Genomic DNA, 19,410 nt, shown 5'->3' with positions numbered 1-19,410 from the left:
TACACAGAAAGCCACACAACATGACCAGCATGCTAGTGGCAACAACAGTTTAAAGAAGAGGACACGCATCTTATATCTCTCCTTTTCTGAAGAAAACATAAATGACCTTGTGTGGCAGAATTTTGCAATACAGTTCATTAATGTCTACAGATTTTACACTGTCTCTTTGATAATGTGCTTCTATTTTCCATCATTTTTGTCGCTCTGTTTTTTAAACATGTTTCTAAGTATTCCACATTCCTACAGGAAGTAAGAATAAGTTTCTGCTATTTGGTATTCAAGTTTCCTGCTAATTACAGTTCCAGATTTTTAGCTGGATGTACCTATTTGTCAAAGGCCTTTGTTCTTGTTCTCAATGTCTGCACATTGGGGTGTATGCCTGAACCACTCCCTTACCCATGAAATGCTTTTTCCTCATCCTGATTAGTCAGATTTGTCAGTTCCTGAGTCAGTTCAAGGTGTTCTACAACCAGTGGCAGGTGTAATTTATTCAGCCATGCTTGCTTAACTCGGTTGGCTCCCATTTTCCTCTCCTGTCATCTATTCTTTCACAGTTCATTCCTTCTCTTGCTTATGAGTAGCTGTTGGCTATTTGATGCAGAATTTACTTCTAGGTCCCTGCTTCATATTGTTAAGCACTGCATTATTGCTGTGAGACCACAGAGTACTATAATTTCAGTTTCCCCTTTTCCTAATGTTGTGTGACAATAGAATTAACATATGTGAGTAAAGGGGCCACAGCATGAAGCTCCTAATAATAAGACACAGGAGAAGGATGCTCCCTACAAAAGCATGTTTTGACATAAGCATGTGAGTTTTAGTGAAAGTGTGCTCTCAATCAGTTGTGACTGGGAGCTTGTTTACAAATTATCATATATTAACCATTCCTAAGGAAGTCATTTTGCTCCCCTAACAAAAAGGATTTGTTTTAAATTGTTCAGCAATCTTCTGGTACCTGGAAATAGGCTAATTTCTTGAAGAACAACACAAGCTTATTGATCAACAGCTGAAGAACTTTAATATTAATTGCAAAAGCCAAGTGCATGATGGGAAACAAAAGCAAAGACAATTCTATTGTAAATGGGTTTATCTCACAAAAGATGTAGTTATGGCACTACATTTTGATAAATGTCAATCCCATGCCAAAGAACAGACTAAGGATACAGTGGGTACAAAATATAACAGAAAAAAACAGGAATGAACATGGATGACTACCCACATAGCATGCTCTCTGCATGTTACTGCACGGCAAACTGTTGGAAAGTTACTCTGGAAAAAGGTCAAGAAAGGTAAATCAGGTAGAAGGTAAGAGCAGGATTACTGAGATAAGAGACAGCAGCATAAGGAAAGTCAATTAACAATGTGGACACTTAAAGCACAGCCTCTTTTTAACAGCATTGTCCCATGATACTGAGTGCTGGAAGGAATATTTCATGAAGGATAAAATATTTTAGCTGAAACTCTTGACTCCAACAACCTATCTCAAAATAACACTTAAATTATTATTGTAATTATTATTATTATTATTGGAATATTCTGTTTATCATTCAACTACAGCTGAACACAACATTTTTAACCTGAGGTATTTTTTCAGAGACACCAAGTCAACATCATTCACACGTGATACACAGCTATTAAATGTTAAGGCATCAGTTTCAGTAGACATCATTTACACTATGCTGTACTTAACCAGTCAGAAAAATCATGCATGATAACTGGTGATATTTATATGACACTAAGTAATAAATTGTTGAAATGCACTTACATGAATATACAGATGAAGACATAGCGTTGATGCAGAGACCCCAGCATCCTATCTCTACTCCTCTTTCATAGGTGAGATAAGCTGTTGAATTGTGTGCTGCATATGGGTCCCCATGATACACTATCTGTAAAACAAGAACAATGAACCAAACACAGCTCAGGAAAGAAATCCATCATTTTAGTCAAAATATTTCCTGGAATGAATATACTGGATATTACTGCTGAAATAACATCAGCTGTTGAAACTAATAACACATAAAAGGTTTAATACTGATATTACCAGGACGCTCAAGTCACTTTCATATATAACTTTAAAACAGGCAACACGCAGCATAGCAATCAAACAGTATTATAAAAATGTTCACAGTATGTCATACAATTTTATTAATTTTATAATATGTTTTTATGCACATCCAAAGAATTCACAAATGTAGCATATTGTCAGAAAACTCCTGTTTTATGGCTTTGTAAAAGTGGACTGATTATACAAAGTGAGCTTAAACAAACTTCTGAGGAATTCAGAACTTTTCTGCCAATTAGATTTATTGATGTATACTGTGTTCTTAATGAGGTGTTATTAATAGGTGTTTTCTGCAGTATCATGGTAACAAAGCAAAGTGAGTTAAGGCAAGGTGCTGCAAATGAGTGATATTTTGTCTACCAAAGCATAATTCCTTAAACAAGTATGTCTGCTATTTGAGGGGTAAATCACTTAACCAGTGCAATCCTCCCTGGTCACCCTTAAAAAAAACAGGCACACTTACGTGTGGGCTTCTGCCTGGCTGATGACATCTTCAATAAATAAAATAAAGAAATAAAGAACAAGCAGATGAAAGACAACTATCGATTTAGTGGCAAACTTCATAATTCCAAAGAAGTATGGAATCTCTAACAAGGTCATTAGGTGACATTTTCAGAAGGTGAATGTGTAGCTCCATGTGATAAACACAACACATCCAATCACATTCCATAGAGAAAAAATATGGCACCATAGCCTGACTCCTGCACGACTCAGATGAATACAAGCCTACCTTAGCTTTTGTTTTAGTGTCTTAGTGCAAACTGTTGTGCAAACGAAGGAGGAAATTATGGATGAATCAAGCCTTCCCTCAGCTGCCATGTCTACTCTATTCATACTTACTGAGTAAAGATAGAATCCAAGGACAAATGGTCACTTTTACTTATATTAATCTGAAAGTACAGTTGTGCAAAATCTTACCACAACAGTAGATGTCCTTCTCTTCACTGCTACAGTATTCTTTACTATAGGGATGTCCTATCTAGGACAGCCTGATGTTTGGCCAGTACACCAAAACCTTATGATCCTGCATGCACCATATGCCACACATATGCTCCCCGTACAGAACATAGGGCATAAAAGGGTTGCATGGATGAAGTTATCCAGAGCTGAATTGTACCAGCAGAAAACAGTCTCCATAGTACAAAGGAATCCATACACATCCAGAAAAAGATAATGCAGAAGAAAAAGGGGAGACCCTCAGCCATAAGGGAATTCAAAGCAAAAACCAGAACAAACAAGAGGGGGTTGGAGGGAGGGAGCAAATACTGCAACAGTGAAGAGAAAAACATCTACTGTAATGTAAGATTTTACACAACTGTACTATGTCTTTCTATATCACAGTTGCAGTATTCTTTACTACAGGGAAAGTAAAACAGCTCAAAAAATAGAATGGGAGGTGGAAGGCTGAGAACCAGCCCTCAACATACCCATACAAAATGGATCTAGCAAAATCTGCTCTGGCCCTAGAAACCATATTCAACTTATAATGTTTAGTAAAAGTATGCACTGAAGACAAGTAGCAGCTTCAAGGATGGAACTGGTGTCCAACCCCTTGAAGAAAGCAACAGAAGAGACAACAACCCTAGTGGAATGATCTGTAACAGAAGTAGACAAAGATGTGCCATGAAAAGAATAACAAAAGGAAATGGCCTTAGATATCCAGGAGGAGAAAGTTTCTTAGAAACAGCCAAACCCAATGCCCTGGGATGAAATGAAACAAAAAGTTCGTCAGACTTATGAATGGCCTTAGTTTTATCCAAATAGTACCTGAGCTCTCTGTGCAAATCCAAGGTATGCAAGACACTCTCACTTGCAGACCAAGGAGAAGAGAAAAAGGAAGGGAGTTGTGACTGATTCAAGGACAACTCATTTACTATCTTGGGCAACAAGACAGTCTTCCAGGTGCAATGTTGCAAAGAAGCAGAAAGGAGCCTGAATCAATTTTTTTTCCAAAACAAAATTAAGGTCCCAAGAAGCAGGAATAGGTTTCCTTTGAGGTCTAAAATGCAGGAGGCCTTTAAGAAATTGTTTGACATCAAACTATGAAGCCAAGGGAGGATTCAAGGGCAAGCAAGCAGAAATGGCTGACAAATGGGCCTTCACAGAAGAACAGGCCAAGCCAGACTGGACCAACTCAACAACTAGGACAGGACCAATGGGACCCCCACTGAAAAAGAGCCATGGCTACAAGCACGGTACCGGATAGAAAATATTTTCCATTTGGATGTATAAGATTTTCTAGTTGAGGGTTTCCTTGCCTCCTGTAAAACCGTGAGTACATCATCAGAAATAAAGGAGCCTGAAAAGGATCAAAACCCTTTCACCCAAAGTGTCAGATGAAGAGTGGACAAGTGAGGATGGATGAGAGACCCCTTGTCCTGTGTGAGGAGTTCCAACCAGTGTGGTAACCTGTGGGCATTGCCCTTGGCAGATGCATTAAGAGGGGGAAACAATGCTATCTTGGCCAAAAAGGAGTCACTAGCAAGATTTTAGGGGAGTCCAGTTGAATTTTCTGCAGGACTCTTAGAAGCAGAGAAAGGAAAGCATAAAAAAAATCCTCTTTCAAGGAAAAGAAAGGGCATCCATCTTCCATTCCATATGGTGTGGCACTCTGGAGATATGACTCACTCCATCATGTTGTGATGTAACCTGTGTTAGACCTTCTTCACCAAATCCTTCACTTCCAAAAGTAAGGAGAAGCAGGAAGATGAGGAGACATCTGAAGAAGAAATGTGGACATGGGAAAGAAAAAGAGATTTACTATGGTGTAATGTTTATGCAAAGGAGAAAGGAAAACTAGCCAATACAAAAAGAGCACCAAAGACATTTCAAGGGAAATACAGGCAAAGGAATCAGGACTTGGAAAACTTTACAATATAAAAAAATGAGAAGACAAAGAGGAAAAGCAGAAAAGGAGATTAGTAATGGAGAAGTTAACAAATAGAAATTGAGGTTATGGTGTACCTGCAAAGTGAAGGATTCAGTGTAGAAAATCTAATTCAGAAAGCACAACAACAGGATAGAGCAGTAGATATCCAAACTAAGGGGAAACCAGTGGAACAGGCAGCAATTGGTCAGAGGCCATATGAAGATATTTTGGAGTCTTCCACAGGAACCCAGTATAAATGTTCACTTGACGCTAGACAGCAAGGGAAGGAACAGGAAACTGTGGAAACTGATGCAGTCAATGTTGAGGACTGATAGGCCAGTGAGTTCCCATTTGATAGAGCAATGGATGGCACAGGATGAAATTGAAGAGAATGTGCCACAGGAAGATGCTATAGAATTTTCTATATAATGCCCGGAGGAAATAGAAAACAAAAAATGTGTCCTCATTTTGGAAGAAAATGAACTAAGAGAGGAGTTGGTTATTTCACCACACCCCCATTCCTCTATCTATATTTTACTAGCACCTATCGGCTTTTATTTGACATTCTCCCATCCCCTACCAGCATAGTTACCTCCACACTTTCTTCTGGTGTTGTATCACCAGGAAAAACAATTCCTTAACACACTAGCTGTATCCCTAACAATGATTTATTTCCCCTCTACTACCCCTCCTGCTGGTCCCATACCTCCTTACCTTGTATGAAAATCAGTTTCTCATGGGAATTAAAGTCCCAAAGGGCCATACTATCACCCCAGCTGTAAATCTTCCCACCTTCAACCATACTTTTAATACTGGGTCCTGCTCAATATCTTGTTCACTCTATCAACACACCTACCCCTGGCACATTAGCCCTAGATGCAGACACTACTACAAACTTATAAATAAATTCCTGAAGCTTATCATTAAGTATAGACCTAGCCTAATACTTGGTGGTGATATAAACCCCAACCCTGGCTCATCCCCTTCTGATATATAACCCCCTCTACTTGTAACCTAAGCTACAAACCTACAATCAATAGACCAACTAACTCTCTCCTAGTCTGTCATCTCAATATTAGAAGCATTAATAACAAGGTACATGAACTGCATGCACTCTTGGCTGTCCACTCCCCTGAGATTCTCTGTCTATCTGAAACCTGGTTAAAACTAACATTACAGACAATGAAGTGTTACCACCTGCATATAACATACACAGGCTGGATCGTGCTTCCAGGAAGGGGGGTGGGGTAGCTATACTCTATAAATCTGAGTTAAATGTGACCATAGATGTAACACAACCACCTCAGATTAATAACTCCGAAATTCTTACCACTAAATTGCAACTAAGCAAAAGTAAATGCATTAATATCATCTGCATATATATTCCCCCAGGTAACAACAACTACACTTGAAGACACCCTGCACTAGCTATCATGTCATTACCCCCAAGAAACCATACTACTCGGGGATTTTAACATTGACTGGGGCACCTGTTCCTCAAAATCCCCATCAACCCATAATAACCTGCATGCTTTTACTCAAATCATTTCCACCCCTACCAGGTTAGGTAAACTCAACCAAAAAGAAAGCATACTCGACTGGGTACTCATAAAAAGTTACCCCCAACTGTACACCGCTGGTACCCTCCCCGATGACCTAAGCGATCACCTTCTCACTTATATAGTTAAGTACAAAACCATTAATCCCCAACAACCCTTACTCAGAAAAGTTAGAAGCGAAAAAGACTTTGACCCTGTCAAATTGCAACAGGAACTTAACTCATGTAACTGGTCTATTCTAAAACACCCCCCTTAGAGGAGGCAGTTGTATACTTTAATAACAAATTTCTTGAGATACTAGATTTGCATGCACCTGCTCGTTCAAAGAGAACAAAAGCAAAAACTGCACCATGGATTTCTAAAGAGTCTAGACGCAAAATTACACGTAGAAACAAATTATGGGCTTTATGGCATTCTACTAAAGACCCCCATGATCAAATTAAATACAGGCAATTAAGGAACGAAACCAAAAAAAACATTTTACAAGACAAAAAACAATACTACTACAACTTACAGACAGTAAATTAAAACAACCTTCAGATGTTTTGGGCAGGTTTGAATAATCTACTTCATCCTGGACAAACTTCTAGCCCCATCCCCGCTGCTACTATTGAACCCCCCCCCCCGAGGATGTTTCAGATAGTTTTAACTGATTCTTTACTGAGACAATTCAAGCCCCCCCCCCCCCGAGGATGTTTCAGATAGTTTTAACGGATTCTTTACTGAGATAATTCAAGCCCTAGCTAGCCAATTACCTCCTAGCTCCCCTGGCCCTAAAAGTACCACCCCTAGAAACCTACTCTCATTCAGCTTCCAACCAGTGGCCACGTCACTTATCCATACCTTCATCAAAAAATTAAAGCCCACCACACTCTCTGCTGATCAACTCCCCGCCAAATACCTTCAAAAATCAGCTGATGCTATTGCCTATCCAGTATCAATACTAATTAATCGAACCATAGCAGAAGCTAGAATTCCCACCATCTGGAAAATATCCTATGTAATCCCACTTCATAAAGGAGGCAGCTCTACTGAATTCTCCAGTTATAGACCAATAGCCATACTATCCCCACTTGCAAAGATTATGGAAAAATGCATTCACAGACAATTCATGCACCACCAAATCCAGAATCACCTCATGGAAGACACCTAACATGGCTTCCATCCACACCACAGCACTACTTCAGCCCTACTTTCAGCAACACCATAAACCATAATCACAACAACAATCACATATCCTCCACCATCTTCTTGGATCTTTCCAAGGCATTTGACATGGTTGACCACCAACTTCTAATACACACCAACTTCTAATACACACCTGAATGGGAGACAGCGGGCTGTTCTTTGGCATAACAAACTCTCTAACCTACTACCTAACACAAGGAGTACCACAAGGCTCTATACTAGGGCCCCTGCTGTTTTCCATCTTCATTAACGACCTGCATACTGTCATCCCAAAAGTCAGCTGTATCCAATACGCTGATGACTCCACCCTGATCTGCTCCACCACATCTCCAACAGATTTATGGTCTGCTACCCAGTCCACCTTTAACACTATAGAAAACTGGCTTTCTGAACATCGTCTGATATTAAAATCACAAAAAAACTAAAATGCTGTTATTCTTACCAACACAAAGGTCTCCTGCTTTTACTTTTACCATAAAGGCAAATGATGGCACAATAATCTCCCCTGACTCCTCTACAAAACTATTAGGTGTCATTATAGATAACAATCTAAAATTCGACCTACATGTAAACCATTCAATCAAAACAATCAATAAAAAACTAGGGGCACTTTACAGAATAAAAGCCTTCCTAATCCCTCCAGCCAAAATTGCCATAGCTCGCTCTCACCTTCTTTCAACACTTCTGTATGCATCCCCTCTACTCTCTAATCTAAACAAGACTGTACTTAAACTCTCAACCTGCTATAATCACATCGCCAGGATTGCCACTACATGCCTTTTAGGACACATCATTGCCTCCATCTTAACCAGCTTGGGTGGCTGGAACTGTCCAGTCTAATTCAATATAACCAACTGATCATAGCTTATAAAATCCTTTATAATCCGGATAATAATCTTGCACTTAAAAATCTTATCAACCCCTATTACAATCCGCAACAGCTTAGATCCTCTAACAGACTACTAATTAACAATGCAGCTGGTGACTCTCTCTTTGCAAACTCTGTAGGCAGATCCTGGATCTCACGTCCAACCGACATTACTTTACTCTCCTCCCTAGGTCAATTTAAAACTAGACTCAAACCACATCTGAAAATTGGCAATGTCATTGTAGCAAGCCTGGCTAACTCTCTTCTAGAATGTCTAAAATCTATTAATCAGCTACTGTTTAATTTCCCCTTGACTTTCACCAGGGGTTAACTCTAACCTGTGGAACATGTTTATTCTTGTTTGCTTATATACTCTTTGTCAAAATTATATTTGTAACATGTTTTAATGTTTCTGTTTACCTTGGAGCTTTTCTCCCTGGGCCTCCATTGAAAATGGACATGCATCCAGTCGGACTATCCCTGTCAATAAATGTAAAATTAAAATAAAATAAAATAAATAAATAAATAAATGTAATAGCTATAGATAGACATATTAAGATCAATGAAAGAAATAGATTGCAGAAGGTCAATAAAAGCCAAAAATGCAGATGTTTGTTAAAACAAATGAGCACAGTAATTACGACTGTCCATAGAGATCCATGTGATATAACAGAAGTAAATAGGATATATTACTGTGCAGCTAAATTAATAACTGACAAAGTTCAACCATAAGAACACAGGGTACTGAGGGAAAGGAAGGAGAGAAATCGAATACCATCATGGAAGTATCGAACAGAGAAAACTATAAAGCAATCAAGACAAGAAGTGTCACTGTTAGAAGAATACAGAAGCGAGAACAGATCAACAAAAATACTAAGAAAGATAGACGTGATAAAAGCAATGCGCAGTATTAGAACAGACCAGGATCTATCAAGCACTGTCACAAATAACAAATTAAAAATCTCAGCACAGGCAGAAAAAACTTAAAAAATATGCAGATAAATATAAAGGAAAATTAGAAAATAAGTAATTTATTGATGATTCAGAAAAGTTTTATAGAAAATTGGGAAACAATGTAAATGGAATTGAAAGACCTTTCAAAGAAAGTTCCTTACCAAAGTGAGCGAAAGCACTTAAACTGATGTGTTTTTGGATGTAATAAATTCTGGTTTGTGATTCCTTTGTAGCATTTTTTCTTTTTATATTCCCGTTCTGAAGGAGTGATAGGCCTCCTTGAAATTGATTACATGTATGGATCCGCAATCGTGGGACTGCACATATCTGCTTTCCTCACAAGGTCCAAATGTAGTGAAAGTTTTGAAACATGAGGAGAATACATCTTTTTCCAAATATATTTTTATTGAATTTTTCAAACTTTTCAAACATACAAAGGAAAAACTGTAAGTCATTGCGGGAAGCAGTAAAGTATAGGTATATATGTAACAGTGCAAAAACTATGCATTTAGAACACAGCAGTTATCTTACAGGGAAGCTTACATCTTAGAGACCAATATAAGCAGTAAAGACCCCCAATAACCTATTACAGTCAAAGGCTAGGGATACAAATGGAAAGTGGCTTGGAAGGAAGAATATATGACTGTCTGAAGAAGAAAGAAAAGCGGTAAGGAGGGTATAACCATAAAAAACAACTATTTACACCATGTACCATATACCATATTTACAACATATTTACACCATACACAATATTTTGTAAAATCAAAAGTTACCGTGTGATGGTAACAATGTCTAATGGTTATAGGGCCAGAAATGATACTGATGGAGGCTTTCCTGGAATGTAGTGTTAGACACCCACAGTTTGGAAGATTATTTAGTTTGGATTAGGTCAAAAAGTCTACACCAGTAATTCTGAAAATATTCTTTTTTCTTTTTGTTATTATTGCATAACTTATGTGCAGATATATATTTGATTGCCATTGATGTAAAGTTTTCCCAAGCTATTGTTGAGGGATTGACCCAGTTCTTGGCTATAAAATATTTGAGAAGGGCACAGGCTGTAACACAGATGTGGCGATGGATACGCTTAAGAGATTTAGGAATAATATTTAAAATCATAGTTTGCCAAGAGAATGTGGTTTTTTCATATCCCATTTTTCCAACTGAGTTCTGAGAGAACACCAAAGTTTGTAAATATTCTTACAGCTCCAAAAGATGTGAAGTATATCTATGTGTGATAGGGAACAGAACGGACAGGTTAGGTTTTTATTGTATCCAAATTTCAGTAAGACTGCTGGGGTATAGTAGGAATTGTTGTTTATCATAAGCTGAGTGTAAATTAGGTTTTTGAAGGGGGTTAAATTCAGGGTATTATTGATTGCTTCGCACTTAGATTTCATAGAAATTTCTCCTTGTATACTGTCCCAATATTTGGAAAATAGAAGTGAATGATTATACTTAATGCTTGACACAAGTTTATAGGTGTTCGAAATCATTTTGTTCCGTAGGGAGAGTGATTTAATGATAGATTGTGATACTGTAATGTCTTGCTCCCTCACTCTATAGTAAGAGAATTTTTGTTTTATAAGTGAGCTAATTTGCCTTAAGATGGGATCATATTTGTTAGGAGCACCAAATAAAGCTTTGACCTCAGCAACATTTTTAGAGTTATAGAAGTGCTAAACTATGTCTTTCTTAACAACAGGGAAGTTTGTTAGATCGATCATTTTATTATTGATTTTTAAGTTAGGGTTTAGGTGAATAGGTTGGAGAATGGGAATAGTATTGTGTAAATTTAAGGAGGTCATCAGAGTTTGAAAGATGCAAATTTTGTTCTTTAGTGTAGGCAAGATCTTGAACTTGTAGTCACCATCAGGTGCAAGAAAAGGGACAGCATATGGACTGAGTTTTAACGAATATATATAGTTGCACCAGATTTTGATCCAGGTTGGGTACCAAGTTTCAGCAGAGGGGTCATAGCAGGCTATTTGAATTAGACGGCTAGCATTAATGATGTCGTAATATAAATTAAAATCCGGGAGACTTAAACCGCCTTTGCTCTTTGGGGTAATTAGATTCCTGTATGATATTCTGGTTGATTTGGGGAACCATAAAAACTTTGAGATTGTGGTTTCCATTTTTCTGAAAAACATTTTTGGAATGTTTAAGAAGATGGAGTTAAGATGAAAGGGATTCTAGGCAAAATATTCATTTTAATGATAGCAGATTTTGATTGCAAAGAAAGATTGATGTTTTTCCATCTAGTTAGATTGTTATTTATCTGATCCCAGACTCTATATGGGTTTGCTTTTATTTGTTCTTGGTGAGGGTGTGGAAATTTATTCCTAGGTATTTAATTGTATATTTGAGAGGAATGTCAGACAGGGGGAAGTAATATTCTAAATGGTTTGCAGGGTTTAATGGAAAAATAGATGATTTAGCAGGGTTTAAATTATAATTAGCAGCCTCAGCAAAAAGATTAATAGAATTTCGAATTTTATGAAGATCGGTGTTGGGAAGCTCAAAATAGATGTTGAGGTCATCTGCAAATGCCGAATAATGTATATCAATGTTGAAGACTTTTGGGATATGGTGATAAGTTTTTTGTTTAACCCAGAGAAGGAAAGGTTCCAGATATAAATTAAAAAGATAAGGTGAGAGTGGGCAACCCTGCCTAGTGCCATTGGTAATTTTAATAGGGCGTGATCAGGTTTTATTTATATACAGGGAAGTAGAGGCATTGTTATAAAGCATCTTAATAGTGTTGATAATCAGATCAGGAAAGTTAAAGAATTTCATGGTTAGGTAAAGGAAGTTTAGATCAACGTTATCAAAGGCTTTGGTAGCATCTAGGGTGAGTGCATAACGTGGGTGGTTATCACTTTTTAGAAACAACATTAATGTGTTTAAGGTAAGAGTACTGTCACACAGCTGCCTCTGTTTCATAAATCCCAACTGTTCAGGAGAAATGACTGTAGCTATAACTTTCTGAATTCTATTAGCAAAAATGGTAGATAAGATGTTGATGTCAACGTTAATAAGGGCGATGGGCCTATAGCAGAGAGGGTTGGACTTGTCAGAGTTTGGTTTTGAGATGAATATTTTTTTCGAATTGTTCATATACTTATCAGTAATCCCTTTCGAGATGATATAATTATACATAGCAAGGAGAGTTTTAGAAAGGTGACGACTACAAGTTTTATAAAATTCTCCTGTAAAGCCATCAGGACCTGGCGCCTTATTTGGTTTAAGCTTTTTAATAGCTAGCATTATTTCATTCAGTGTTATGGGGCTGTTTAGAAGGGTGTTTTTGTGAAGGATAATTTTGGAGCAGATAGCTCATTTAGGAATTTTTTGTGCATTTCATTTGGGGTCTGGTTTTGGGGATTATAGATTTCAGTGAAGATATTTACAAAAGAGTTAACAATATCTTCATTACTGTATAAGTTTTTCCCTTTGTATTTTATTTCATTAATATAGTTTGGTCCCTCTTTGATGTTTATGAGTCCAGCTAGTGTTCTGGAGGGGGTTTGGCCCATTCGAATATCTGTGAAGGAGTTTGAGTTCTACCAAGGATTGATTTTGTAAGTGAAATGAGTACATTTTTTTTTGTATCATATGTAATTTCTTTTCCAGTTCAGGAGAAAAATCCTTTTGTAGTTGTGCAGCAGTCATTTTTTGCTCATTGTTGAGGTTATTGATGTACAATTTCTCTTTTTTTTATAATAAGATGATTTTTGTATGAGTATTCCTCTGATGACCGCTTTGGCCGTAGCCCATTGGATATCTAAGGGGATGGTGGATAAACAAGATTCTGCATCAAATTGTTGCAGATAATCATTAATTTCCTAATAAATGCACCAAAGGTAGAAGCAGCAAAACAAGCAGCAAGGTGAAGTAAACAAGATGAAAATAGCGTATCACAAATATTTATTCTCTGCTTTCGTCAACAGACTTCTTCAGAGTGATAAAAACAGAACAAAATCACGTGCCTTAAATACTTCCAAGGTTAATTAATTATTCAATCAAATAATAAAATTCAATCTATACTCAAATTAAACATATTCATAACATTATTTACATAAAATGTAAAGATATAAGGTCGCTGTCCTTATTAATGTGTAATTGACGATGTTTTAAATAACATTTCACATTTATAACATCATTTAAACCAGGAGGGGAATCAGATTTTAATCTTATTTGCCAATCAGTCTCTCTTTGCTGTAAATAATTTTTATAGTCACCATCCCTCATATCTCTATTACAAACTTCTAAAACAGAAAACAAAATTTTTTTAAAATTCAGACATACCAAAGTATGCTTAAAAAGGGCATTAGTGTCATCTCTCTTTTTAATGCTATAAAGATGTTCCCTAATACGTGTTTTTAAATGCCTAGTAGTCATTCCGACATAAAATACCGGACTAGTTGAACATAAGGCAATATAGATGACCCCTTGTGTACAACAATCAACATAGGTCGGCACTGCAAGGGTCCTATTGATAGAACACACTGAGATGTAAGGACCCAAAGAGATGTAACGACACATGTTACAATTGTAACAGCAGTGCATACCTTTTTTTTCACTGAAAACCTTCACATTGCCACTGTTTTTGTTCTCCAAAATCTTCTTAAAATTATAGTTGTTTCTATGAATAAAAAATGGCTTATCTCCTAATATATCAAGCATATCAGAATTCCCTTTAATGACCCTCCAATTCTTTTCTAACAGATGTTTAATACGTTGGGAGTCAGAATTCATTTCCAAAGAACAAGTTAAACCACAATTGATTTCCTTACTGTCTCCATTATTAATAATATTGATGGTGGTATTTGAAACCATATTTAATAAAGGTGGATAATACAATCCACGCTTCTGGTGAATTTCCCCAGCAATATCTGTCAATAGGGACCTGTCGTACCCCCGATCTAAGAATAAAGAGGTGATGAAATCAAATTCATAGAGTAAATCTTCATCCCTTGAGGTCATACGGCAGGCTCTAATGAACTGTCCCCTCGGGATGTTTCTCATCATGTGTTTAGGGTGTCCACTACGGAAATGCAAATACCCATTACAAAAGGTTTTCTTCCGATATATGCAACTATGAACCCTTTTTTCATGTGTATCCCACCATAGAGAAACATCTAAAAAATTCACACTTAACCCAACGTCACCAATCACAAATTTTAAAAAAGAAGATAAAGTGTTAATCTCTGACAAGAAGGTATAAACAGTTTGTTGATCACCTTCAATAATAAAAATTAAATCATCTACAAAACGGGAATAAAAAGAAATATTGTATTTGTTTGTTAAATGAGAAATAAATTGATGTTCCCACCAAACCATAACTGTGTTAGCATAGGAAGGGGCTGCCGGTGACCCCATGGCTACACCTCTTTTTTGTCTGTAATAGGTTCCATCAAAAAGAAAAAAATTGTTATATAAAATAATATCCAAAAACATACAAACTGTGGAAATAATATTGTTATTAAACCGGGATCTGTTATTATTTTCATTTAAAAAATTCCGTACAGCTTCAATTCCTTCATCGTGGGGGATACAAGTAAATAATGAGATTACATCTAAAGTGAAAATAATGTGTTTACTGGGGTCATCCCGTAAACACATTATTTTCACTTTAGATGTAATCTCATTATTTACTTGTATCCCCCACGATGAAGGAATTGAAGCTGTACGGAATTTTTTAAATGAAAATAATAACAGATCCCGGTTTAATAACAATACTATTTCCACAGTTTGTATGTTTTTGGATATTATTTTATATAACAATTTTAGATCCCGGTTTAATAACAATACTATTTCCACAGTTTGTATGTTTTTGGATATTATTTTATATAACAATTTTTTTCTTTTTGATGGAACCTATTACAGACAAAAAAGAGGTGTAGCCATGGGGTCACCGGCAGCCCCTTCCTATGCTAACACAGTTATGGTTTGGTGGGAACATCAATTTATTTCTCATTTAACAAACAAATACAATATTTCTTTTATTCCGTTCAGATGATTTAATTTTTATTATTGAAGGTGATCAACAAACTGTTGATACCTTCTTGTCAGAGATTAACACTTTATCTTCTTTTTTAAAATTTGTGATTGGTGACGTTGGGTTAAGTGTGAATTTTTTAGATGTTTCTCTATGATGGGATACACATGAAAAAAGGTTTCATAGTTGCATATATCGGAAGAAAACCTTTTGTAATGGGTATTTGCATTTCCGTAGTGGACACCCTAAACACATGATGAGAAACATCCCGAGGGGACAGTTCATTAGAGCCTGCCGTATGACCTCAAGGGATGAAGATTTACTCTATGAATTTGATTTCATCACCTCTTTATTCTTAGATCGGGGGTACGACAGGTCCCTATTGACAGATATTGCTGGGGAAATTCACTAGAAGCGTGGATTGTATTATCCACCTTTATTAAATATGGTTTCAAATACCACCATCAATATTATTAATAATGGAAAGGAAATCAATTGTGGTTTAACTTGTTCTTTGGAAATGAATTCTGACTCCCAACATATTAAACATCTGTTAGAAAAGAATTGGAGGGTCATTAAAGGGAATTCTGATATGCTTGATATATTAGGAGATAAGCCATTTTTTATTCATAGAAACAACTATAATTTAAAGAAGATTTTGGAGAACAAAAACAGTGGCAATGTGAAGGTTTTCAGTGAAAAAAAAAGGTATGCACTGCTGTTACAATTGTAACATGTGTCGTTACATCTCTTTGGTTCCTTACATCTCAGTGTGTTCTATCAATAGGACCCTTGCAGTGCCGACCTATGTTGATTGTTGTACACAAGGGGTCATCTATATTGCCTTATGGTCAACTTGTCCGGCATTTTATGTCGGAATGACTACTAGGCATTTAAAAACACGTATTAGGGAACATCTTTATAGCATTAAAAAGAGAGATGACACTAATGCCCTTTTTAAGCATACTTTGGTATGTCTGAATTTTAAAAAATTTTAGTTTTCTGTTTTAGAAGTTTGTAATAGAGATATGAGGGATGGTGACTATAAAAATTATTTACAGCAAAGAGAGACTGATTGGCAAATAAGATTAAAATCTGATTCCCCTCCTGGTTTAAATGATGTTATAAATGTGAAATGTTATTTAAAACATCGTCAATTACACATTAATAAGGACAGCGACCTTATATCTTTACATTTTATGTAAATAATGTTATGAATATGTTTAATTTGAGTATAGATTGAATTTTATTATTTGATTGAATAATTAATTAACCTTGGAAGTATTTAAGGCACGTGATTTTGTTCTGTTTTTATCACTCTGAAGAAGTCTGTTGACAAAAGCGGAGAATAAATATTTGTGATACGCTATTTTCATCTTGTTTACTTCACCTTGCTGCTTGTTTTGCTGCTTCTACCTTTGGTGCATTTATTTGGATTTGTTTTCATTTTGGGCACTTGTGTTGTTCATCATTAATTTCCTGCAGAACATCTTCTTTTTTAAGAATGTTACTGTTTAGTGACCAAGTGGGACTACTACCATTGTGATTCAGGTGGTGAGTGGGATTAATACAAAGAGAGACATTCGAGTGATCAGATATACATCTAGCCTCAAGGGCAAGGTTTGTAATTTTGTTTGAAAAGATATCAGAGACCAAAAAAGAATCAATTCTGGACCAGACTTTATGTGAAGCCGAATAAAACGTGAACTTATTTAGCTCTCTGTCATGGTCAAATATTAAAAAAGGGTCAACTAAGGTGAAGCTATTTATCAAATCCTGAATAGATGCAGTTACTTGCGAGGGCTGTTTCCTGTTTTTATTTGAACTATCATTCAAGGGGTCCATGAGCGCATTCCAGTCACCACCAATAATGAAAAGATGATCAGGAAATTGAAGAAGTAGATTAAGTATGTCATAGAAGAATAAGTGCTGGTTTGTACAAGGGCTATACAGGTTTAAGAAAAGTAAAGGGGATTTTACCTGAGGGTATGAGCAGGAAAATAAACACCATCTACCATTTGGGTCAAATTTAGTATTTAGCACTTCACCAGGAAAGGATTTTTAAATTATTATTACAGTGCCTTTTGATGCAGGACTATTCCCTGCTGATATCACAAGTTTAATCCAATTTCTTTTTTTAATATTATCCCATTGAACGTTTGTCATATGGGTCTCCTGTAAAAAGATGATGTTGGATGTATCCTGAAAAATCAGGTGCATAACTAGTTTCTTTTTATTGATTTCTTGAAGCCCATTTACATTCCAGGAATTCACACTAATCATCATAATTAGATTCAAAACGTAGATATATGCTAGGATAAACTAAGAAAAAAGCCCTACCAGGGACGATGCAATTAATAAACACATTTTTTATATATGATAGAAAGTGTAATGTGGTAGTAAATCGTATTCTGGCATCCATGCTCCTTACCATAAACCCCATGCCTAACCACCTGTCTCCCTGAGTCATTTTTGAAAAAGTTTTAGATAGATACAAGTGATCTGTTTTTAAATATTTTCCCTTATGAAGAATAATACAAGAACAGAGCAGGGAGACATATAAACTAACATCAATAGTCCAAGCGCCAACAAACACTGGACAACTACACCATCATGCCACTCCCAAAAATGTTAAAAAATATTGAAAAATATATGTACATAGAATGGACAGTTAAAGGCAAAGTGACGATCGAGTCAGGAGTTAAAGGAGATAAAACAATACCACCATAAGAACATAATACATACAGCATTTTTTTTTGGATTATTGACCTCGAAAATTCCCCTGCAAATAGGCAAGTGAGGTTGGAGTAATATAGACAATAAAGGTTACTAAGCAATTGAAACCAAACAATTTATAATCAGAGCTATTAATAACCATTACGGCAAATAGTAACGCATGTTCTATTTATAACTGGCATAGCAGTAAGTGCCATTATAACCTAATACTATGTTTTGGTCTCCTGTCTGGAGAAGGGACAGTCAACTTAGATAAGCTCTAACTGAGCATACTGCTCTAAAGGGAGTTAATGAAGGGGGTAATTATAACAAGAAAAAAATACAGGTTAAATATATACGTCAACAAACAGAATAGCTCTGAGTAATGTAAATACATTTTTTACCTATCTAGATATCTAGCTGGGTTTACTATATATGCATTACACACAAAATTACATAACAATAGGACTAAAGAAGGAAAACAAGAGCATTAATTGACAACCTAAGCAGATAATTGGATTTTCACTAAATGCAGTTCACAATAAACTACATAACTCACATATCATCGCTAACCAATAAAAAAACACAGTTTAGCCAGCCTTTTTAGAAAGTGAGCAAGTTTTAGCAAGCCGGCTAATTAATCCAAGCACAAGCATACAGCATATCAAGCTCACTAGCTCTGTAGATCCACCTTCATTGAGAGAAAGAACAAGCCGTCCATATCCTGCACTTTCAGTATAGAATTAAAACATCATGATTCATGAATCGTGATTAAATCACGGTGAAAGTAGTCAAAATGCTAATTTGTGTTACCAAGCAACAACAGATAAATTTCAAACTTGAAGACATATTTTCAGTAAAGGTAGCACAGCTGTGAAGCAAACTAATGGATTACTAAACAAACAATTGTCTGTAGCTGTCTTTAAATAACTTTTGACAACTGCATAGGCTTTTTATTTTACTCACAGAGTCTGAGTTTGTATCACAAACACTTTCACAATGAGCACTTAAACACACACCTAAATACTAAATAGAAAACTAAATGTGAACACATAAAATATTGTTTTTGAAAAACTGAAAGGCACAGAAAAGCATGTCTGAAGTATGGCATTGTATTTTGCAACATGACCAGCAGATGGCAGCTACTATTCAGTTTGATATGAAAGACTTCTGACAAAGTGATGTATT

General features: G+C 36.2%; 1 protein-coding gene across 1 annotated transcript in view; it reads right to left on the bottom strand.

Annotated features, from left to right (window-relative positions):
* The window catches only part of SLC45A2 (solute carrier family 45 member 2), a 1,296,083-nt gene that overhangs the window by 619,347 nt on the left and 657,326 nt on the right, over positions 1-19,410 (bottom strand). Inside the window, exon 5 of the mRNA XM_044070238.1 lies at positions 1,766-1,889. Within this exon, the coding sequence (XP_043926173.1) occupies positions 1,766-1,889 (124 nt within the window). The remainder of the gene's footprint in view (positions 1-1,765; positions 1,890-19,410) is intronic.

The sequence above is a fragment of the Protopterus annectens genome, chromosome 1.part0 (assembly GCF_019279795.1).
Source record: "Protopterus annectens isolate FY-2018-M chromosome 1.part0, PAN1.0, whole genome shotgun sequence".
NCBI classification, from domain to species: Eukaryota; Metazoa; Chordata; order Ceratodontiformes; family Protopteridae; genus Protopterus; species Protopterus annectens.
The sequence above is the reverse complement of the archived record's forward strand: the minus strand, read 5'-3'. Positions and strand labels throughout refer to the sequence as shown.